The following is a 24,803-nucleotide window of genomic DNA, read 5'->3' on the forward strand; positions in this document are numbered from 1 at the left end:
CATATCAGTGTGGATGACGGATCACCACCTCAAGCTGAACCTCGGCAAGACGGAGCTGCTCTTCCTCCCGGGGAAGGACTGCCCGTTCCATGATCTCGCCATCACGGTTGACAACTCCCTTGTGTCCTCCTCCCAGAGTGCTAAGAACCTTGGCTTGATCCTGGACAACACCCTGTCGTTCTCCACTAACATCAAGGCGGTGACCCGATCCTGTAGGTTCATGCTCTACAACATTCGCAGAATACGACCCTGCCTCACACAGGAAGCGGCGCAGGTCCTAATCCAGGCACTTGTCATCTCCCGTCTGGATTACTGCAACTCGCTGTTGGCTGGGCTCCCTGCCTGTGCCATTAAACCCCTACAACTCATCCAGAACGCCGCAGCCCGTCTGGTGTTCAACCTTCCCAAGTTCTCTCACGTCACCCCGCTCCTCCGCTCTCTCCACTGGCTTCCAGTTGAAGCTCGCATCCGCTACAAGACCATGGTGATTGCCTACGGAGCTGTGAAGGGAACGGCACCTCCATACCTTCAGGCTCTGATCAGGCCCTACACCCAAACAAGGGCACTGTGTTCATCCACCTCTGGCCTGCTGGCCCCCCTACCTCTGAGGAAGCACAGTTCCCGCTCAGCCCAGTCAAAACTGTTCGCTGCTCTGGCACCCCAATGGTGGAACAAGCTCCCTCACGACGCCAGGACAGCGGAGTCAATCACCACCTTCCGGAGACACCTGAAACCCCACCTCTTTAAGGAATACCTAGGATAGGATAAAGTAATCCTTCTAACCCCCCCCCTTAAAAGATTTAGATGCACTATTGTAAAGTGGTTGTTCCACTGGATATCATAAGGTGAATGCACCAATTTGTAAGTCGCTCTGGATAAGAGCATCTGCTAAATGACTTAAATGTAAATGTAAATATATAGAATGTTGAAGGGCATTATAGGAATTCCGGTATTTTGTTATGAATACACACCAATACAGCACTATGTCTACATTCAGAGGGTAGTTGGTTATTGTATCACAGTTCTACCAAGTATTTATGCCATTGACAGACATTTATGAGCTGTTTTGACTGCAACTAAGCATATATCTAAGACAATTTAGATTTTTTACGCGATCATACTTAGTTATAACCAAAGGTGAGAACATAACATGCTCCATCTGTGCAGGTTATCTGTCTATCACGTAGAGATCACTCCAACAGATCCCTTTGATTGACAAAGTCATGAAACATTTGAAGAATTTAATGAACTAACTTTGGGCTATGCTAAAAAATATTGATAGTAGTTTGAGTAGTTTGAGGGTTAACTACAGCACAATAGTCAAGCTTGGGCAGTATTTCTGTTTGCCAATTCATATATCATATACTTTCTTCATGTGGTCAGTTTGTGTGTTACATATGGGGTCCAAACACTTAAAAAAGACCAGTGTGAAAGTGATACATAGTTTTATGGCCTCTGGTGCCCTCTAGTAGTTGAATTATCTTAATACAAATAGTGTAATAAGTCTGTTACATCAGGTTTCAAAAATCATAGATTTCCCAAAAGCTGAAAACCCTTCAACAAGAAAAAAAATTGTTTTAACCAATATTCCAGCAGACTTCAATTCAAGCAGTTTTTATTTTTCTAATGGTCTATATCCAGTTAGCTCAAATTGTGTTAAGACCACACCAAAAAAGTTTGTTTTTTTCCTCACAAGAAATCTACTTCTCCTCCTCCTCCTCTTTCTTCTCATCATCCTTCTTCTCTTCTGCCTCCCCTTCCTTTTTCTCCTCCTCCCCTCCCTCCTTCTCCTCCTCATCTAGGTCCTCCTCTGCTACAACCTCTCCAGTCAGCCGCTCTATCTCAGCGATGCGTTCCCTCGTGGCCCTCTGGCTGATGCTGTAGTCTCCCAGCAGCTTCTTCAGCTTGGTCTGCATCAACTCCAGGTTGCTGTACATGCGGTTCACCTTAAATAAAAATAATAATAATAAAATGTCACATTTAGAATGCACTTTATGTTGTACAACATTTTTTAAGTCTTACAGTTTGTGCATTAAAATACTAAAAACAAGAATAGATAACTCTACAAAAAGGCAGTTATGTAAAGGAAATAAAATTTAAGGCAAGTTTTAAAAGTTCCAACCTTTTCCTCGATTTCTGTGGTTTCGGGGATAATTTTGGAAGGGTCCAGTTCCAGCAGGCCGTCCTTCAGCAGGATCTGACGACCTTTCTCCTCCAGCATGCCCTTGGCTTCTGGGTACTCGGTCAATGACTCCATCAGGTCATCCTTGGACAGGCAGAAGAGATCTGAGTAGCCAATGCTGCGGATATTGGCCGTCCTCCGGTTCCCTGCCTTAGAACCCTTTATCGCTAGGATACTGATCTCCCCAAAGTAGCTGCCATCTCCCAGCACGCAGAACTGCTTGATGCCATCATCAGCCACCACCGCCAGCTTGCCCTCCTTGACAATATACATCTCACGGCCGATGTCGCCCTTCTTACAGATGTAGTCGCCAGGGCTGAAGACCTGGGGCTGCAACTTGAGCACCAGCTCAATCAGCAGGCCCGCTTCGCAGTCAGCGAAGATGCGGACCTTCTTGAGAGTATCCAGGTGGACGTTAATGGCGATTTCGGCCCTGAGCTTGTCGGGCAGGTACCGCAGCGTCTCCCGTTCGTCCTGAGCCTTGTCGTTGGTCCACAGGTAGTCGAACCACGTGATGACTCGCAGCTCCAGGTCCTTATCCACCTTCCACTTCTGTAGAGGTGTTATAGGGAGAAATTGACTCGTATTCATGATATATAAGACAACTAACTACAGTTGTGACGCACCACTTGCCCTTCCAACCCCACAATGGGCGCTAACATAATTTCTATAAAGTGTAATAGTGCACCAACATTTGAGTCAACAAATCCTCAATACTTTGATGGCTCCTTTACGAACCCCACACACGCACCTGCATGTACTGCTTGATGTTGTCGATGCGTGCCTGAAACTCGACCCTCGCAGCGCTGATGTTGGAGATCATGGAGCTGATGTTTCCCACCAGGGTGGCGAAGATAAGCACACCCACAAGGAAGTCCAGCACATGGAAGAAGAACTCTGAGTCCAACTCCGGTGATGGTGTCTCGCCGATGGTGGTCAGCGTCAGCGTGGACCAGTAGAGGCTGAAAGAGTACTTCCTCCCCAGTTCGCCGAACTCTGGCTCTTCTGGGTCATTCAGGTCCGGGTAGACCCAGGGGTCAGAGCCGAAGCCGATGGACTAGATTAATTGATTAATTGATTACCCGATTTTTGTATAATAAATGTACACCATAAAAGCACAAAGAAATGAAAGCATTAAACAAGTACTTTTGGGCATAGGACAAAACACGCCTAAGAAATGCATATGATAAGCAGATATCGACATCACAATAAGTACATCCAGCAGCTGAGAAACTCAAAGACCTTAGAGAAGGAGTAGTAGAGGCAGGCGTTCCAGTGGATGATGATGATGATGTACATGACCAGGTTGGAGATGCGGAAGAGGTTGGTGTAGTTGGTCTTGGTCTCGGTGCGGGTGAAGAACTCCATCATACGCGTGATTCGGAGGAGCTTGTTGAGGCGGATCTCGGGGTAGTTGATCCCCAGGTAGATGTAAAACACATCTGTGGGCAGCATGGAGATGGCGTCCAGCTTGAACTGGAGGCTGCTGATATAACGTTCCCACAGCAGCTTCTTGTCTTTGACCAGCAGGCCCTGCTCCAGGTAGGCTGACAAAATGTATTGTAAGAAATAATAAAAGTATCATGCGTAATAATAAAACTGCGACATGTGATGTATCAATTTGAAAGAGCGGACATAAAACATTAAATGAAAGGAAACTAAAACACACTCATACACACACACACCTGTCCTGGTCCTGAAGGCCATGTCAGCCAGGTAGAGGACATCAGAGATGTAGTCCAGAATCATCCAGGTGACTAGGTGATTATGCTGCAGCTCCTCAAAGCAGGCCCTGACACACAGGAGACAGAGCAGAGAAAACTGTTAGATGCTCAACCATGCTTTAATACAAGCATATCTTAAACAAATTGTGAGTCTTTAAAATAAAATGCACCCAGTACTTCGAGTGGGAAATTACTTGCAGGTGAGTAAGAAGATAATATGAAGTTACACAAAAGAAGAATTTACTGGAAAAGCAATTTTTGTCTTACACTTTGTTTATATAAAGTACCAGTCAAAATGTTGGACACTGTATGCCCTGGCCATAGAGAGGGGTTTTTTGTTCTTTATTTTGGTTAGGCCAGGGTGTTACATTGGGTGTGCGTTCTATGTTCCTTTTTCTATGTTTTGGTATTTCTTTGTTGAAGCTCGTTGCTGCTGATTGGGAGTCACACATAAGGAGCATGTTTTTCCTTTGGGTTTTGTGGGTAATTGTTTCTGTTTTGAGTATTTTCCTAACAGGACTGTTTGCTGTCGTTTTTGTTCATTTTGTAGTGTTCTCTTGTTTATTTGAATTAAAATTCTAATGATGAACACATCCTCTGCTGCACCTTGGTTCCCTCTTCCAGACAGCCGTTACAGACACATCTACTCATTCAAGGGTTTTTCTTTATTTTTATTATTTTCTACATTGTAGAATAATAGTGAAGACATCAAAACTATGAAATAACACATTTGGAATCATGTAGTAACCAAAACGGTGTTAAACAAATCAAAATATATTTTATATTTGAGATTCTTCAAAATAGCCACCCTTTGCCTTGATAACAGTTTTGCACACTCTTTGCATTCTCTCAACCAGCTTCATGAGGTAGTCACCTGGAATGTATTTCAATTAACAGGTGTGCCTTGTTAAAAGTTAATTTGTGGAATTTCTTTCCTTCTTAATGCATTTGAGCATATCAGTTGCGGTGTGACAAGGTAGGGGTGGTATACAGAAGATAGCCCTATTTGGTAAAAGACCAAGTCCATACTATGACAAGAACAGCTCAAATAATCAAAGGGAAATGACAGTCCATCATTACTTTAGGACATGAAGATCAGTCAATGCGGAAAATGTAAAGAACTTTTCAAGTTTCTTCAAGTGCAGTCGCAAAAACCTTCAAGCGCTATGATGAAACTGGCTCTCATGAGGACCACCACAGGAAAGGAAGACCCAGAGTTACCTGTGCTGCAGAGGATAAGTTCATTAGAGTTAACTGCACATCAGATTGCAGCCCAAATAAATGCTTCACAGAGTTCAAGTAACAGACACATCTCAACATCAACTCTTCAGAGGAGACTGTGTGAATCAGGCCTTCATGGTCGAATTGCTGCAAAGAAACTACTACTAAAGGACACCAAAAAGAAGAGACTTGCTTGGGCCAAGAAACATGAGTAATGGACATTAGACCGGTGTAAATATGTCCTTTGGTCCAAATTTGAGATTTTTGGTTCCAAACACTGTCTTTGTGAGACGCAGAGTAGGTGAACGGATTATCTCTGCATGTGTGGTTCCCACCGTGAAGCATGGAGGAGGATGTCTGATGGTGTGGGAGTGCTTTGCTGGTGACACTGTCAGTGATTTATTTAGAACTCAAGTCACACTTAACCAGCATGGCTACCACAGCATTCTTCAGCGATGCGCCATCCCTTCTGGTTTGTGGGACTTAGTGGGACTATAATTTGTTTTTCAACAGGACAATGACCCAACACACCTCTAGGCTGTGTAAGGGCTATTTGACCCTTACACAGAGAATGTGCGGTCCTCCACGGACACTTTGACCCATACTGGAGAAATGAGAAACTGCGACTCCGATGGCAGGAGGATGAAACTCGAGAAACGCTTTGAATTTGATACCATTGTGTAAAATAAATCTAAATGTTACCTCTCACATATTATGTATGAAGAGTTCCCTGGAGTGCACAAAAAAAACATGATTTAGGATAATACATACAAACGGAGATATGTTTTTGCAAAATAACCCCTAATATGTTGTACAGTTTAATCGGGATTCATATTTAATTGGATATGTAATTATTAAACAATACTTGCATGTTATGAAATGTATTCTAATAAATTACGTTTAAACTGATGCCGTTTTCGATGCCTCAGGTGGGCAGATACGAGTGCACAGTTTCATATATTGTTGTCACATGTTTGTTGCTCAGAACTGTCAATGTGATAATGTCCCTGTCATTGTCAGTTACAATAAGGGTAATTACCACACCTGAAGGTGTTACGCAATTTTGTAGCTTTTACAATCAAATGAGTGGGTATTTAAAAGGCATGCAATTACAATGCATAATGACGCACAATGGCTGCTTTGGCACTGTTGGAAGATTTGGCGAATGGAATAATTCTGAGAGAACCAATTTTCAGAGACCAGCCAGATTTACTGGCCAATGATGATGAGTGAATTAGGAGCCCGTTCCGATTACCAAGCGCTGTTCTCTTGGATCTCTGTGCTGTAGTGGGCCCAGCTTTACAGAGAAGGACCCGCAGAAACCAAGCCGTGCCTGTCCCACTTCAATTCCTTGGCAACCTCATTAATAGCGTCGATGGTGTCGCTTTGCGTTGCAGGACTGCATCTGTGAGGACACGGCCGCTGGAGGGTTGTGACGCACGAGGTGCATTGGAGACACCAAGGCTGGGCGCACTCAGCTCCTGCTCAGCTGCAGCACCACCGACCCCGATGGAACACGCAGTGACACTTTTTTATGAAAATGTCATAATTGTTTGTGTAAATAAATGTTTCAACACCAACCTCAATGCATTTGGTTTACTCTATTTAAACAAGAGAATACTAATTACATACCTGGATCATCCGGTGCATCTTGCATGTCCATGTCCCCCTCCACCTCAGTCACTACTCCACTCAGGAGTTTTTCCCCTATAATACTGGCAAGTCGCTCATCAAGGGGGTTGAGCTCCGATGTCCCCTTTCCCCCACCTGTGGCACAAACACTTTGTCTGTGTAAGGCCTTTTGGCCTCCACTTTTATGTCGGACCACTTCTTATTTCTGAGAGAGTCCGACCTTCTGAGCCAGCAGCATTCACAGCATCCGCCACATGCTACTACTCTAATGCATTTTTGGCATTTCTAATGCCCACACCAAACAATATATTTTTTCTTGGTTCAACTTCCCCTACAAGAACTTCCATTTCACACTGGGTGAAATTTCTTTTTTTAGCCTTTCTGTCGGGATTTGTCGTCATTGTCGTCATGCAGTCAGTATGGATGAATATTAATTAGTCGTGTTTCACTGACTATTTATAGGCAGCTATGGGCGTTAAAAGGGTGGGACAAGACGGCGTGGGACGTGCGTGTGCACTGTGTTATAAATCTGAATATTTTTGTGCATAAGCACTTTCTGTGTTTTGTCCATATGCCACCTTTTGACGTGAAACCTATGCACAGTTTTATAAATGAGTCCCCTGGCCTCCACAATCGCCAGACCTCAAGCCAATTGAGATGGTTTGGAATGATTTGGATCGCAGAATGATACAAAAGCAGCCAACAAGTGCTCAGCATATGTGGGAACTCCTTTCAAGACTGTTGGAAAATCATTCTCTGCTGGTTGAGAGAATGCCAAGAGTGTGCAAAGCTGGCAAAGGGTGGCTACTTTGAAGAATCTCAAATATAAAATATATTTCAATTTGTTTAATACTTTTTTGGTTACTACATGATTTCATATGTGTTATTTCATGGTGTTGATGTCTTCATTATTATTCTACAATGTAGAACATAGTTAAAATAAAGAAAAACCCTTGAATGAGTAGGTGTGTCCAAACATTTGACTGGTACTATATAAAAGGAGAAACTTTGTAAAAAAAGAAAAATAATAACTTGTTTTAACCTCAGAATCCATTCCATGCCACTAACTTAACTATATATTTTAAACAAACTATATATTTTAAACTGTACATTTTTACCTGGCTATTATCATGGTCCAATTGTACATGACTGGTATTGTGATAATGAACAGCCAGTTGTAGTACAGACTGCCCGCTGGATTGATGAAAAACACTTCTTTGGCCCTGCAAGGAAAGGAAGATGGAGAAGTTAATTTAATATTTAATACTTAATACATTAAACATAATAATAATATACTTAATATTTAATTTAAACAGAGTCATATACAGATATCAATGCTGATATCAGTATATCGCTTCGGGTGAGATATTACTATCATACACACCCCTCCTTTTTCTCTTTCTCCTTTTTCTCCTTTTCCTCTTTTTCCTTTTTTTCTTTCTCCTCCTTTTCTTTCTCCTCCTTTTCTTTCTCCTCCTGCTCTTTCTGCTTCTTCTTTTCTTTCTTTTTCCTGAGAAAACAAATACAAGTTTCTGAAGCTTTTGTGCATGTAACCTCTCTTCTATCTAACTATGCAGCATTCATGGAAATGAGGGACAAATTAGGTGTTTACTCTTTTTTCTCTTTCTTTTCTTTCTTCTCCTTTTTCTTCTTTTTCTTCTCCTCCCTAGGGTAAAAGGACACATTTTATGACACACACACAAACACACACACACACACACACACACACACACACACACACACACACACACACACACACACACACACACACACACACACACACACACACACACACACACACACACACACACACACACACAGAGTTGCCATGGCAGCTGTAATGGCTAGCAGACTGTGCTGCTGTATCTCTGTAAATAATTTCTGATACATTGTAACAGTCAGGAGATCCAAAAGGGTGGATTTATTTCAGGCAAAGTGAGGGCTGCCCTTGGGGCCAGCTGCTGTGGGGCCAATGTGGAGCCGATAAGCAAAGGCGCATATGTCCAATGTGGGCAGCCTACATGGGTCCAATCTTTTAACCCTCATTGGGCCCACATCGTGCTAATGTGGGTATGTTTTCTGGGAAAAGATGGGCTTATTTCAGGTAAAGTGAGAGCTGCGTCCACCAGATATGGTCTCCCCACACTGGGCCACACTGGCCCAATGACTTTGGGGTCCATGTGGAGCCAATGAGCAAAGGTGCATCTGCCCAATGTGGGTAGCCTACGTGGAGAGAATATTTTCACCCACATTGTACCATTGTGGATGTTTGCTAGGTAGCTACTAGCTAGCAAACTGACAAAGTAGCAGTATTTTATTTTTAAATGCCGTGGCTTGAGGTTGAGGAGAAGTCCGAAGCGGAAGGACAGTTGAGATGGCTTGTGGTGATGGCAGAGGCTTGAGGACTGTAATAGCCTACTTTGCACTACTGATAAGTGGTGAGCTTTCTGGCGCCAGCGACATCACCCAGGAGGGTGCTACTTTTTGGTAGTGGAGGAGTAGCTGTCAAAGTCAAGTGGCTACGTTACGGGGTCAGTGGCGGTTCTAGACCATTTCAACTGGGGGGGCCAAGCTGGGGCCAGTTGTACTGTTAGAGGGGCCAGTTACATTAGACGTTATTGTTGTCATATCGTTTTCTTCACTGCATTGCAGGCATTAGCAGGCAAAAGACCATGTTCCACGTTGCCACTGTCTAATAACGGATGTAAAAAAAGAACGATAGTAAAAATTAGTTAGGTAAAAATTATTTCATACTCCACATTTATGGGGTCCACAAGGGGGTCCAAAATTGTTGTCACAGGGGTACTGCCCCCCCTCCAGAACCGCTAGTGTACGGGGTACGCTGCTTAATGACTCTGGACCTATCTGATCCTGTCCCACGACTCCCCCCTGGCTGTGACCACCATGCTTCATCCCTGTGACCGTGATGCTGCCTCCCACCACTCAGGAGGACATTGACGCTACCAAAACTAAATGCTTCAGCTCCCATCCTAACTTCGGGGTGGCAGGAAGCCTAGTGGTTAGAGCGTTGGACTATTAACCGAAAGGTTGCATGCTCAAATCCCCAAGCTGACAAGGTAAAAATCTGTCTTTCTGTCCCTGAACAAGGCAGTTAACCCACTGTTCCTAGGCTATCATTGTAAATAAGAATTTGTTCTATACTGAATTGCCTAGTTAAATAAAGGTAAAATAATAAATAAACTTCCTGATTTTTTTTGCTGTTTTTGCTTACTTGTATGTGCTGTGAACGAATTACATTTTTAGTTGCCATTTATGGCCAACATGTAATGTAATAAAACTACTACTACCACTACTACACACATACAACACACACACACAGTATATGGGGACTGACTCACTCCTCATTGTTGTTACTGTTGTTCACATTGAACAGACGCCCTGGGCCAGGAGAAGTTTCATCTCTGGAAACAACAAACAATATTTAAAATACAGCCAACAAAAACACGGCGACATCAATAAAGTTCAGTATCAAACAACAATTGGACCAACAGGTAGCTATATACAGTTATACAGAAGTTGGAAGTTTACATACACATAGGTTGGAGTCATTGAAACTCGTTTTTCAACCACTCCACAAATGTCTTGTTATCAAACTATAGTTTTGGCAAGTCGGGTAGGACATCTCCTTTGTGCATGACACAAGTAATATCTCCAACAATTGTTTACAGACAGATTATTTCACTTATAATTCACTGTTTCACAATTCCAGTGAGTCAGAAATATACATACACTAAGTTGACTGTGCCTTTAAACAGCTTGGAAAATTCCAGAAAATGATGTCATGGCTTTAGAAGCTTCTGATAGGCTAATTGACATCATTTGAGTCAATTTGGAGGTGTACCTGTGGATGTATTTCAATTCCTACCTTCAAACTCAGTGCCTCTTTGCTTTACATCATGGGAAAATCAAAAGAAATCAGCCAAGACCTCAGAAAATAAATTGTAGACCTCCACAAGTCTGGTTCATCTTTGGGAGCAATTTCCAAATGCCTGAAGGTACCACGTTCATCTGTACAAACAATAGTACGCAAGTATAAACACCATGGGACCACGCAGCCGTCATACTGCTCAGGATGGAGACGCATTCTGTCTCCCAGAGATGAACGTACTTTGGTGCGAAAAGTGCAAATCAATCCTAGAACAACAGCAAAGGACCTTGTGAAGATGCTGGAGGAAACAGGTACAAATGTATCTAAATCCACAGTAAAACAAGTCCTATATCAACATAACCTGAAAGGCCACTCAGCAAAGAAGAAGCCACTGCTTCAAAACCGCCATAAAAAAAGCCAGATGATGGTTTGCAACTGCACATGGGGACAATGATTGTACTTTTTGGAGAAATGTCCTCTGGTCTGATGAAACAAAAATAGAACCGTTATGTTTGGAGGAAAAAAGGGGAGGCTTGCAAGCCAAACAACACCATCACAACCGTGAAGCATGGCGGGGGTGGCAGCATCATGTTGTGGGGGTGCTTTGTGGCAGGAGGGACTGGTGCACTTCACAAAATAGATGGCATCATGAGGACATAAAATTATGTGGATATATTGAAGCAACATCTCAAGACATCAGTCAAGAAGTTAAAGCTTGGTCGCAATGGGTCTTCCAAATCGGCAATGACCACAAGCATACTTCCAAAGTTGTGGCAAAATGGCTTAAGGACAACAAAGTCAAGGTATTGGAGTGGCCATCACAAAGCCCTGACCTCAATCCCATAGAAGATTTGTGGGCAGAACTGAAAAAGCGTGTGTGAGCAAGGAGGCCTACAAACCTGACTCAGTTACACCAGCTCTGTCAGGAGGAATGGGCCAACATTCACCCAACTTATTGTGGGAAGCTTGTGGAAGGCTACCCAAAACGTTTGACCCAAGTTAAACAATTTAAAGGCAATGCTACCAAATACTAATTGAGTGTATGCAAACTTCTGACCCACTGGGAATGTAATGAAAGAAATAAATGCAGAAATAAATCATTCTCTCTCCTATTATTCTGCCATTTCACATTCTTAAAATAAAGTGGTGATCCTCACTGACGTAAGACAGAGAATTTTTACTAGGATTAAATAAAATTTTTTAGTTTAAATGTATTTGGCTAAGGTGTATGTAAACTTCTGACTTCAACTGTATGTATTGTTTACATTTCATCCTCACTGTCCTCCTCTGTGTATGTGGCCATGTTTGGAGAAATGCGAGGCGCAACCGCCAGAAACGGACGAGTGCTTGATGTGCTGATCATGGCAGCCAATCTGGGTAGCCTATCAAACACAAAGCAAATGGAGACATATTGTCCTTATGCCAAAAACATAAATGTTCTTGCATTGTAAAACTGCATGTTTAGATATAATGAATGTATTCAATACAACAGGGTTTACATAATGACAACAAAGTAGATAAAACATTTTTGGGGTGAATTATAGAGGCATACTAGACATCCATATATTACTGCTAATGTTGTTATGATTTTATCTTGACAACAGATGAAAAAATATCACAATTACAAGGACCACAACTTTGTTTACTGAATAAAATACTACATTCAGTTTCATGTAGTCTTACCTTTACCGCTAGTCAGCATAGTGCACTGTCCATAGTCATCACAGACCTCAAGATAAGCAGTCCTTTCGTTCCCACTCCACACAGACACTTAATCCAAGTGTAATGTAAGTATAGATAAACAGCCTATCAGGTTATATATCACACCGATATACAGCTAATTTGATGAATGGATACAAAATAAGCATGTTGCAGTAGTGGTGTCATTGAGTCTTCCTGACCCTGAGTGGGATTTGAGGATTATGGAGATGGATGAAAGTGGCTGTGGTGGCAAAGTCTCAGGGCGGTCACCCTCCTCCACTCCCTTTCTATGTTTAGGGCCCTTTGCGGCACCACTCCAGAATAAATGCATTTTATTTTACAATAAATAATAAAATACATCAAGTTGCCTCATCCATCCAACAATACACAAAACACAGAAATTGATCCTCCCTATCACAGCTTCTCACGCTGTCATAATAAAACATCAGTGTGGGTTTGACGTTTTGAAACTCCGGGATTGCTGCTGATACACAAGGGGCATCTCAATAGTCTAAAGTGGCTTCCTATCCCCGCCCTATTTCCTTTGTCTGAAAACACAGAGGGTAAATCTGTGTGTCGGATACCGTCGAGGAGCCTGTGCTTTTCGCTCTCCCAGTTCATTTTAGGGCAGATGAAGGAAAGGAGTTAAGAGGAGGACACAAAAGTATTGAGATTAAACCACAGGCTTTACAAATGATACAAACCAGACGGTTGGGTTGCTTTAACATGCCTCCTACTATACCACACCTGTGTGTTGGTTAGCTCACCTTGAGTCCCTGAACAGTGGGGAGTAGGATTTAGTCTCAGTAGGGGCCGGCTTTAACCCTCTCTCCTGCTCTGTCAGCACTTTCTATTCTATCCCCCTGATCCTATTAAAACAAGCCAGCTGGGTAGAAGTTGCCTTCAACCACAGATCTAGGATCAGATGACTCTTCCTTAAATTCTAACATACACTGAGTGTACAAAACATTAGGAACACCTTCCTAATATTACATTTCACCCCCTTTGCCCCCAGAACAGCCTCAATTAGTCGGAGCATGGACTACAAGATTGTCAAAAGCGTTCTACAGGGATGCTAGTCTCCCTCCCAACCCGCCCAGATCAAAACTTTGGACACACCTAATCATTGAAGGGTTTTTCTTTATTTTTACTATTTTCTACGTTGTAGAATAATAGTGAAGATTTCAAAACTATAAATTAACACATGTGGAATCATGTAGTAACCAAAAAAGTGTTAAACAAATTGAAATATATTTTATATGTGAGATTCTTCAAAGTAGCCACCCTTTGCCTTGATGACAGCTTTGCACACTCTTGGCATTCTCTCAACCAGCTTCACCTGGAATGATTTTCCAACAGTCTTGAAGGAGTTCCCACATATGCTGAGCACTTGTTGGCTGCTTTTCCTTCACTCTGTGGTCCAACACATCCCAAATCATCTCAATTGGGTTGAGGTCGGCTGATTGTGGAGGCCAGGTGCAGCACTCCATCACTCTCCTTCTTGGTCAAATAACTCTTACACAGCCTAGAGGTGTGTTGGGTCATTGTCCTGTTGAAAAACAAATGATAGTCCCACTAAGCGCAAATCAGATGGGATGGTGTATTTCTGCAGAATGCTGTGGTAGCCATGCTGGTTAAGTGTGCCTTGAATTCTAAATAAATCACTGACAGTGTCACCAGAAAAGCACCCCCACACCATCACACCTCCTCCTCCATGCTTCACGGTGGGAACTACACATGTGGAGCTCATCAGTTCACTTACTCTGTGTCTCACAAAGACTCGTGGATGGAACCAAAAATCTCAAATTTGCACTCAGCAGACCAAAGGACATATTTTCACCAGTCCACTGCTCGTATTTCTTGACCCAAGCAAGTATTTTATTTTTATTGGTGTCCTTTAGTAGTGGTTTCTTTGCAGCAATTCGACTATGAAGGCCTGATTCACGCAGTCTCTGAACAGTTGATGTTGAGATGTGTCTGTTACTTGAACTCTGTGAAGCATTTATTTGGGCTGCAATTTCTGAGGCTGGAAACTCTAATGAACTTATCCTCTGCAGCAGAGGTAACTCTGGGTCTTCCTTTCCTGTGGCATTCCTCCTGAGAGCCAGTTTCATCATAGCGCTTGATTGCACATAAAAAAACTTTCAACGTTTTTAAAATTTTCCAGATTGACTGACCTTCATGTCTTAAATAGACCCATATCCATAATGGTTATAGACCTATTTCCATCCTGCCTCGCCTTTCTAAAATCTTCGAGAGCCAAGATAACAAACAGATCACCAACCATTTCGAATCCCACCGTGCCTTCTCTACTATGCAATCTGGTTTCCGAGCTGGTCATGGGTGCACCTCAGCCACGCTAAAGGTTCTAAACAATATCATAACCGCCATCAATAAAAGACAGTACTGTGCACCCGTCTTCATCGACCTGGCCAAGGCTTTCAACTCTGTCAATTACCGCATTCTTATCGGCAGACTCAATACCCTTGGTTTCTCAAATGACTGCCTCGCCTGGTTCACCAACTACTTCTCAGATAGAATTCAGTATGTCAAATCGGAGGGCCTGTTGTCCTCACCTCTGGCAGTCTCTATGGGGCTGCCACAGGGTTCAATTCTCGGGCCGACTCTTTTCTCTGTATATATCAATGATGTCACTCTTGCTGCTGGGGATTCTCTGATCCACCTCTACGCAGACGACACCATTCTGTTTACATCTGTCCGTCTTTGGACACTGTGTTAACAAACCTCCAAACGAGCTTCAATGCCATACAACACTCCTTCCGTGGACTCCAACTGCTCTTAAATGGTTGTAAAACTAAATGGATGCTCTTCAACCGATTGTTGCCCGCACCCGCCCGCCTGACTAGCATCACTACTCTGGACGGTTCTGACTTAGAATATGTGGACAACTATAATACCTAGATGTCTGGTTAGACTGTAAAGTCTCCTTCCAGACTCACATTAAGCATCTCCAATCCAAAATTAAATCTAGAATTGGCTTCCTATTTCGCAACAAAGCCTTCTTCACTCATGCTGCCAAACATACCCTCGTAAAACTGACTATCCTACCGATCCTTGATAGCCTCCAACACTCTACTCAGCAAACTGGATGAAGTCTATCACAGTGCCATCCGTTTTGTCACCAAAGCCCCATATACTACCCACCACTGCGACCTGTATGTTCTCGTTGGCTGGCCCTCACAACATATTTGTCGCCAAACCCACTGGCTCCAAGATGACCATCTTAAGTCTTTGCTAGGTAAAGCCCTGCCTTATCTCAGCTCACTGGTCACCATAGCAACACCCACCCATAGCACGCGCTCCAGCAGGTATATTTTACTGGTCATCCCCAAAGCCAACACTCCCTTTGGCTGCCTTTCCTTTCAGTTCTCTGCTGCCAATGATTTGAACGAATTGCAAAAATCACTGAAGCTGGAGTCTTATATCTCCCTCTCTAACTTTAAGCATCAGCTGTCAGAGCAGCTTACCAATCACTGTACCTGTACACAGCCCATCTGTAAATAGCACACCCAACTACCTCATCCCCATATTGTTATTTATCCTCTTGCTCTTTTGCACCCTAGTATCTCTACTTGCACATCATCATCCTCACATCTATCACTCCTGTGTTAATGCTAAATTGTAATTATTTCGCCTCTATGGCCTATTTATTGCCTAACTTCCCTACTCTTATACATTTGCACACACTGTACATAGATTTTTCTATTGTGTTATTGACTGTACGTTTGTTTATGTGTAACTCTGTGTTGTTTTTGTCGCACTGCTTTGCTTTATCTTGGCCAGGTCGCAGTTGTAAATGAGAAAATGTTCTCAACTGACCTACCTGGTTAAATAAAGGTGAAATAAAAATGAAATAAAATAAAAAATGTATTAACATTTTTATTAAAGTAATGATGGACTGTCATTTCTCTTTGCTTATTTGAGCTGTTCTTGCCATAATATGGACTTGGTCTTTTACCAAATAGGGCTATCTTCTGTATACCACCCCTACCTTGTCACATCACAACTGGTATGCTCAAATGCATTAAGAAGTAAAGACATTTCACAAATGAACTTTTAACAAGGCACACCTGTTAATTGAAATGCATTCCAGGTGACTACCTACCTTGTCACAACACAACTGATTGGCTCAAACACATTAAGAAGGAAAGAAATTACACAAATATGACCGACCGGCTCAAATCGGTCTTAGGTAGCAAAATTTGAAATTGTGATTTTTACATTGGATAGAAGTAGAGATTACATAAGCTACAAAATGGTATATCATACACTGCATTTTTGAGGAACAATGGGAAAGTAATTATGCTTTGAAAGTTGATCAACTTGTAAACTCACTTTTGAGAAAATGGCCTTTGAATGTTTTGGTACGTACTGGAGAGCTCTCCTTTGTCTACACCCATTCAGCATTGTTCACACACTCTTAAAAGCCAGCCCCACCCATCTCTTTAAGGATTCAGATGTGAGGTCATGTGCTAAAACAGTGAGTAGTGTTGTAAAGATTAAGACTAAAAGTGGTAAAAGTAGTAGCCTACAATAAGGACAAATTCCAGGTAAACAGAAAGTGTCCAGATAAAAATATTTAATAAATATTAGATGACGCTTACCCAGACACACTTGTCTAAGAAATGCTAAAAACCCCAACCACATCTAGCCAAGTGGATGGGTCTCTACAGAAGGTGTAAATGGTACAGCCAAATGGTTACTTGCATAGTAGCAATATCAGAAATAGATAGTGTCAATATAAATAAAGTAATATACAGTATGTACAAGAGCAATATCAATAACAATAGCAGTGGTAGATGAGGAAGTTATATGCATACAATCAGGGGTAAAGTGGCTGAGCAGCAGGATTTAAAAAAATTGTTGCGGCAAAGTGTGTTAGGAGAGAGTCATTTGAATAGAAGCGACTGCAGATAGTGTTGATGACTGGTCCATCCGAAACACGCATCAACAAGGGAATCTATATTTGGAGAGCCTGTTTCTGTCCTCCCCTTGACTTTGGTGCAGGGCATGTGATGTCCATAGCCTCTTCATCGCAAAACTCCCTGATCTTCTCAAAAACATACGTTTGTCTAGCTGTGTCCAGTCTAGGTGGTGCTTGTACAGGCAGACCACCTATGGGAGGAAGGATGTCAGCGTTGCGCAGCAGAAACCTGGTCCCGACTGAGTCCGAAAGCTCCTTGGCGACAACAACACCAGGCTCCAGAGCATCGAAGCTGTAAAACAGGAAATAACAAAAAAAATGAGAAGACATTACAACCTTGCACAACATCAATTCACCTCCCAAGTTTAGATAAGAAGGATAACCTCATACAATGCAATGAAAATTATATTCACCTCAAGTGCTGGTACTGCTTGAACTGTGGCAGCGGCCTGAAGTACGGAGTCAGGTGTTGTTGCCAGCCATAGCTTTCTACCAGCACCGTACCATCTTCCAGTCCAACCAGCTGTTGGATGGTGACCCCTGTCACAGTGCTGTCCTTCACAACACCAGCAATCCCAGACAAAGTGTTCACTCTGGTCTTTCTGATGCGCTGCTTGATGAGGCTGAAGCACCAGTCGGGGGCAAACTTGGTGTGGCCTGTGATCAGGAAGTGAAGGTCCAGATTGTAGTGGAGCTTGTGCATGGTCCGCCAGGCACAATACCAGAGCACAAACTTGTTCTTATTTTGGCCACTGCAGTTGCGAGGAGTTAAAAACTAGATGGAACCTGGCTGCATAGGGTCAGAAGGATAGTGCACCTGCAAACAACAAAATAACATTAAGACAAGTTAATGAAAAGAAAATGTAACGTAAAACGTAATATCATTTTTTAATGCATCATTATCAAGTAAGTTTCACTTACCTACAAATGTGCAGAGCAGTAGCACTGCATACCGACACATCATCTTGGAAACTGGATGTTAATAACAGAGCCCGGCTACACGTGCCTCTGGAAAATACAAAAATAATGTGAGATCAATAAAAGTAGAGCCAATCATGTTCGAGGTCAATTAAATAATCAAAACGTGTTGTTTATGCTTTACATACCAAGCGTTGTCATCGATTCCTTGTAGAGACGCCACAATGCTGCTTTGTCACATGGGATGGCAGCAGCTTTCCACCAAAGGGTTTGTGTCCTGGGTGGCATCCTGGTAATACTATTGCATTATCGTCTACGTAGTTGTTGATGAAGTTCACAACTCGCTGCAAGTCCTCATGCTTCAGGTGTAACCTGTTCTTGCTTGGGCCAGCTCTCTTTTTGATGGGAGGCATTAGACCATTCTCAATGTATGACTGGTGGAGGAGAGTCAGGCGTGTTCTGCTGATGCTGAAAGACAAATTCCAGATACAAATATTTTGGCATTATTGTACAATAGATAGCCGTAATCACTGTCAGACACACCTGGCTAACTCGATGGGTCATGTAATCATTTGGCGAAGTGGAGTCTGTTGTTAGACATGCTAGCTAAACAATGAACCATAATCCTAATCCATAGAGTACTAGCAATACAAACCGATTGTCATAGCTAGCTAAAGTTAACCAAATAGGTTCAATGTTAGCTAGTTAGCTAGCTAACATTAGGCTATAACTAGCAATGTGAAATGGCATTCTGAGATAACATTACTACACACAGATCTTAAACGTAATGTTAGCTAGCGAGCCAGCCATCTAACGTCAGCTAGCTAGCTAACCGTCAGCTTTAAGGAGCCTTTTGTTCATACTAGAAGCTAGCTAGCTAAACAAAGAACCATAATCCCAATCCATAGAGTACTAGCAATACAAACCAATTGTCATAGCTAGCTAAAGTTAACCAAATAGGTTCAATGTTAGCTAGTTAGCTTTTGAGTTGTGTAGTCCACTTGTGTAGCTAGCAAGACTGACTTTGTGTCAGCTAGCCAACGTTTAATTACTTCTGCATTATGAAAGGAACTAGACACGTGTGTTATTATTGGATGCTAGCATGCTAGTTTGCTACGGCGTCATAGGTGCACTGGGTGGGTTTCACCCAAGTTATCTAGCTGAATAAACTAAGTTTGAGCCTATGAACCACTGTAGTTTACATCAATTATAATTTCTAATTTCTAAAGTGAAAGTTGGAAAAGTTATATTTGAGTGTTTCAGTGAATGGTTAGTGAGGGAGGCCCTGCTCTTTCGCTTCCCCAGTTGTTTAGTTAATTTTCATTCCAATCTCCTTTGCATTAGCGTAGCCTCTCCTGTAGCCTGTCAACTATGTGTCTGTCTATCCCTGTTCTCTACTCTCTGCACAGGCCACACAAACGCTTCACACCGCATGGCCGCTGCCACTCTAACCTGGTGGTCCGAGCGCGCACGACCCACGTGGAGTTCCAGGTCTCCGGCAGCCTCTGGAACTGCCGGTCTGAGGCCAACAAGGCAGAGTTCATCTCAGCCTATGCTGAGCCTATCCAGTCCCTCGACTTCTTGGTGCTGACGGTAACATGGATTACCACAGAAAACACTGCTACTCCTACTGCTCTCTCCTCGCTTCAAACCTATTGTGTAATGTAAATGGACAATGATCACGGCCCTACAGATCATCACAGGCCAATCATGCCATCGATATATGGTTAATATGTAATGAAGTTACATGTACATATGAAGACAAACTTGAAAGGGTGAAATATGAAACGTCATTGTTTGCTGAACTGATCAATTCTGATATTAAACTAATGGGGATTATAGATTGAATAACCCGATCACTGATTGAATTATTTGTGATATTCTTCTCATGATTATGATAAATAGTTAAGAGCCTAAATGACTCAAGGATGATTCCTATTGACTTCTTATTGAACTGAATTGCTGAATTACCTAATTATGTTAATAATGAATGATTAAGATTTGATCTTTGTGATTATGAATTTGATTGGATACATGTTATTCTGTTTCCTTTGTTACTACCCAGTAAATGTACCACTTTATGGTTAAAGGAATTCCTGCCTCAGTCTCATCCATTCCTCTGTCACCTGACCCGTGACCACCTGTTCACCTTCACTGTGAGTCATCTTACCTGTCCAACTACCCACGCAGATTCCACTAATCTTTCAGTATGTTTGTCATATTTCTGCTGTTGGGAAGAGAATAGGGTGTTATGCAGAAAAATATGTAGTAGGGCAAGGCTGTGTACTGTATGTTTGTGCGCATGGAAGTCAGTGATTGATGTTTACTATAGGTGAAAACCTCTTAGATGCAAAGTCCCCTATTTAGGGGACCTCAATGGGACTGATACCGGTTCCAACTGACATTATCGCTTATAATTCGAACTGACCTGGTTCCCACGGACACAGTAGTCCCTCCTCCTACTATTTCATTCGCTCTTCCAACTGTCCATCAACTCCTGGCTGAACCCTACTTCACAGCCACTGACAAAGCTATCCTTACATCATAGAGCAGCAGGAGAGAGTGGTTTCATCACTGTACCAAATTCAGAGATCGATTTATAGTCATTAAACTAAAATAATGAATATATTTTAAACAAAAAACACTCTGTTTGTCATAGACAGACAAGATGTATATGAGATGAGAGACATTTAGATAATATGCACATTTTCTCTAACACTAAACATACAAATGTGTATTTTACAGTTATAAGGAAGGTGAACTATTGTATTTAGTTGTTTTATAATTTGATTATACTACTATTTAAAAAGCATATAAGTCATTTCAAGCCTTATTCATACAGTTTTGTTGAATAGCAAATAAATCATAAAATATTTCATATTTTCATATTTGTACTTTTGCGCTTGAGGTTGTTTCCTCAAAACTGACTACACCTCAGCAATTTATAACTATTATTACAAGAAAGGTGAGATTTTAAACTTTCTTGGAGTATGCAGCATTACTAGTTATTGTTTACAGCCCTCTCATAATAAATAATTACTTTTGAAAATTAAGTAGATTACATTTTCGATTACATTTAGTTACATGTAACTGGTTAATGAGGCAATACAAATGTGATGTAACTAAAATGAAAGAGCATTTACTTGACTAAAATGGCCAACTGTTTTTGTGATTTTGACAATAACTAGACTAAATCATGTTTGAATAAAAAAAAATCCACATCCTTTCAATGAAATGAAGTTGAACCAACATGGAATAGACGTTGATTTGATTTCTGTGCCCAGTGGGTAACACTTAATAATATTTTTGTCAAAATTACTAAGACTAGACAAATTCTAAAAAAGAGTGCCAAAATTAAAAGTGCAATATTGGCACTATTTCATATAACTGTTGACAGAGAATTTTCTCCTAAACATCCACTGTGATGCAGACACCATTCAAATGTGTGCAGACTCATTACAACTTCAGCTTTAAGCACGAAGTGATTTCATACATCTGTGACCAAGAAAATGTGATCTTATTTCAATTCGATTAAATGATTTAGTATTTTTTCAGGTTGAGAGCTCTAAATCCAGCTGAAAATATCCCAGCGAGATGAATCAGTGAGCTGGCGTGAGATGGGGAGAGCAGGGAGAGCAGTGAGATGGCGTTTTCTGGCACCGTAAGACACGGGACCCTATGACATACACAGAGTGCATTGTACACCAAAATATAAGTCGGAACCAGTCCAGAACCACTTAAAGTCCCCCATATTGGGAACTTAACAACTAAGAGGATGTCTTAGAGGTTTAACATCTAAACCTGTTATATTAAATGAAGTGCCCTTTAATGTGAACCACATGGAAAATAAATCTAATTTCCTCTGTCCTGTTTATAGGACTTCTAGGAAGATTTTAACCCACATAACTCCAACATGTTTATATGTTTTCACCATCATTGTAAAGCCGTAGTTATTTTGTTGCTTTGATAAAGTCATTTCTCAAGATTATTCTTTAGTTAAAGTGATTACTTCATTTACATTTCCCTAATTTTAAGGTCTATTACGTGAACTGAACTCTCATTTTATTATGGTGCAACTATTGCTTTTCAAAAGAAACATATTGAACATTTAATAGTCAAATTATAGTGTAAGAGCAGGTGAGCTGGTTCTACTCTTTTTGGCAATTTTCTGGTGTTTCGTAGTGAAAACTGAGCACATCGAGCATAACACTAACCCTGTTAGATGGGCACATTTTGTTATTAACAATTTCCCAAAAATTAAGCTAGCATTCAATTGCCACTCCCTGTTACACAGAACAAGCTTTCCTTCCCCCTGTCACAAAGGGATTTATGGCTGATTCAAGATTAAATCATCAACCTTGTTACTATCAACCATGTTACTTTCATTGGCCCATAATTCACAGCTACTATAGTCTTTCTTTCTCTCTCTTGAGATGGGAAAACATGTTTTATGAAGTTGACGTTAAACAGAACATGTACTCTTTAAGACAAAGTTAAAATTAGGTGAACTAAATAAACTGCTGGATAAATAAATAAATTACACTACCCAAAAGGCCTCGTTTTTGTTTTTTTGGGAGGGTGCCTTTTTTTCACTTTGAGCTCCTGCCCCTCAACTGGTAGTTGGTATACGCTAAAGTGAGTATGTGTAAAGACACAATCTAGGATATAATTGATAAATCTACCTAGACTGACACTATTTGTTCATCCCCATGTGGAATTTGAATTCTGTTGTTAATGTTGTCGGAAACCTTCCATACATCTGCAATGAGTACTTGTTTAATAACCTCTACTGGATCGGGCTCCCTAAATCGGGATAGTTGTTGCTCAATATGCGATAATGTGACTTGAATGAAGTTGTAAACAACAGCCAGGACATAGACATGTCTTATATTGGCAGAAATCTTAAATTATTGTTAATATAACTGCAGTGTCCAATTTATAGTAGCTATTACAGAGAAATGTAGGAACAGTTTGACCCCACTGCTGTCTCTGGCTCCACACCCACCCCGCCCGGCCATCTAGATGTGTGAAGGTTAGTGTCTTTTCTGTAGGGAAGCTAATGATCCATGATGTATGACATTCCTGGGAGTACTGTACACTTTAATTTTGTATTATCATAGCATTTTTGTATGTTCTCTGTAGTTGTGTACTTGAAAATGTATCAATTTACCAATTAGGCACATTTGGGCAAACTTGTGAAGGACACCTGGCAGACTTGATACAAAATATTGTGTAGAGATGTAATTCTTCAATAGATCAGTCTGAAACGTTCTACACACACTGCTGCCATCTTGTGGACAACATCTAAATTACACCTAGAATCTACACTGTTTGACCTTTCCCTTGCATTTCAAAGATGATGTAAAAAAAATAATTACGTTGTTGACCAGTTTATAATAGGAATAAGGCACCTCAGAAGTTGGTGGTATATGGCCAATATACTACGGTTAAGGGCTATGTCCTAAGAACAGCCCTTAGCCGTGGTATATTGACCATATTGACCATATACCACACCTCCTCGGCCTTATTGCTTAATCACAACAGTCAAAACAAGTTAAATCGACATCCATTGACGGAAAATGATCTGGAGAGTTATCTTTTCTCTTGCAACATATTCTTAAACTCGCAATAATTATTATATTGATGGAAAATCAAATTTAGCTTCTTAGCCTACGTTGTTAAAAATGACTTATTCCTTATTCCTATATTATTCATATATTCCTTCTTAATTTGCTCGATAACATTATGGAAAAGGGGTTTCATGGAAAATGTGTCAAATCCCCTCTTCCTTTTTGGGCTAGTTTTCAGGCCTCGTGGGTGGGTTTTCAGGGGTTATTGGGCTAGAAATGTAAGCTAGACCTGGCAACTCTGGTTGCTCCTCCTGCAGGCAGAAGCTATGGTTACTGTAGTGTAGTAATGGCTCCCTTTTGAGTTGCATGTGTCATCACACAGTCAAGAACAGGGAAGGCTTCAATTCGATTGTTTGTTAGTAGGCCTAAGAGGCAGATGTATGCAGCAGAACTTCAAACCACAGTTAATGACTAGTTTCAACAGCATAGCTAACAAGCTAGCTAGCTAACTAGCTGATTTACATCATCTACCTACATTCACTATGATAGCTGATAGCCCACCCCTCTTTGCCCTCTCTTTGAGCAGTAAACTATAAGCTTGCTTACAGTCGTATTTTGCAGAAAATAAAGCCCTATGCTAAACAAATAAATGTTGAAAATTGGCTACAGGAACATTAGATAATTAGCTATGAAGGTAAGAAATGTACATTGCCACTTTAATATATTTGTTCATCCTCAAGTGGAATTAGAATTCTGTTGTTGATGTCTTTGGAAAACCTTCCATACCTCTGCAATTAGCCTTTGTTTAACATCCCTAAATCACACTTCATTCATAATTAATAGTTATATATTTCATAAGTTATATTAATTATTAATACATTTCTTCCAAGATTAGTGAAAATGGAAACTATTCTCTCCTTGTTTGATTTGAAATGGTAAAACATTGTATGAATGAATGAAGAGAATGGAGAGAGAGATCAGCCGGGCAAAGGGTTAATTTTGTTCCAGACCACATGCTGTA

At 41.3% G+C, this 24,803-nt stretch overlaps 1 protein-coding gene across 2 annotated transcripts; it reads right to left on the reverse strand.

The window, feature by feature from the left end:
- Positions 1-812: 812 nt before the first annotated feature.
- cnga1a (cyclic nucleotide gated channel subunit alpha 1a) lies at positions 813-12,587 on the reverse strand. Of its 2 annotated transcripts, XM_045716774.1 has the most exons (10): positions 12,332-12,587; positions 11,914-12,030; positions 10,119-10,181; positions 8,144-8,425; positions 7,878-7,982; positions 3,868-3,974; positions 3,425-3,729; positions 2,934-3,239; positions 2,123-2,734; positions 813-1,946 (listed from the first exon to the last, which is right to left on the reverse strand). In XM_045716774.1, the coding sequence occupies exons 5-10, from the start codon at positions 7,904-7,906 to the stop codon at positions 1,701-1,703; spliced, it is 1,605 nt and encodes a 534-aa protein (XP_045572730.1). In that variant the 5' UTR covers positions 7,907-7,982; positions 8,144-8,425; positions 10,119-10,181; positions 11,914-12,030; positions 12,332-12,587; the 3' UTR covers positions 813-1,700. The 2 variants fall into 2 exon arrangements, with proteins under 2 accessions (XP_045572730.1, XP_045572731.1); XM_045716775.1 differs by lacking the exon at positions 11,914-12,030 and having other exon boundaries at positions 12,332-12,578.
- Between the last annotated feature and the right edge of the window lie 12,216 nt (positions 12,588-24,803).

Source organism: Salmo salar, chromosome ssa04, assembly GCF_905237065.1.
Source record: "Salmo salar chromosome ssa04, Ssal_v3.1, whole genome shotgun sequence".
Taxonomy (NCBI): Eukaryota; Metazoa; Chordata; class Actinopteri; order Salmoniformes; family Salmonidae; genus Salmo; species Salmo salar.

What these genes read in the sequence shown, in the direction of transcription:
- cnga1a (XM_045716774.1), bottom strand. Translation starts at nt 7,906, where the DNA reads ATGTACAATTGGACCATGATAATAGCCAG. An exon ending in TGGACCATGATAATAGCCAG is followed by an intron (nt 3,975 to 7,877) that starts GTAAAAATGTAC and finishes CCTGTGTGTCAG; the next exon opens with GGCCTGCTTTGAGGAGCTGC. An exon ending in TCTACTACTCCTTCTCTAAG is followed by an intron (nt 3,240 to 3,424) that starts GTCTTTGAGTTT and finishes CAATTAATCTAG; the next exon opens with TCCATCGGCTTCGGCTCTGA.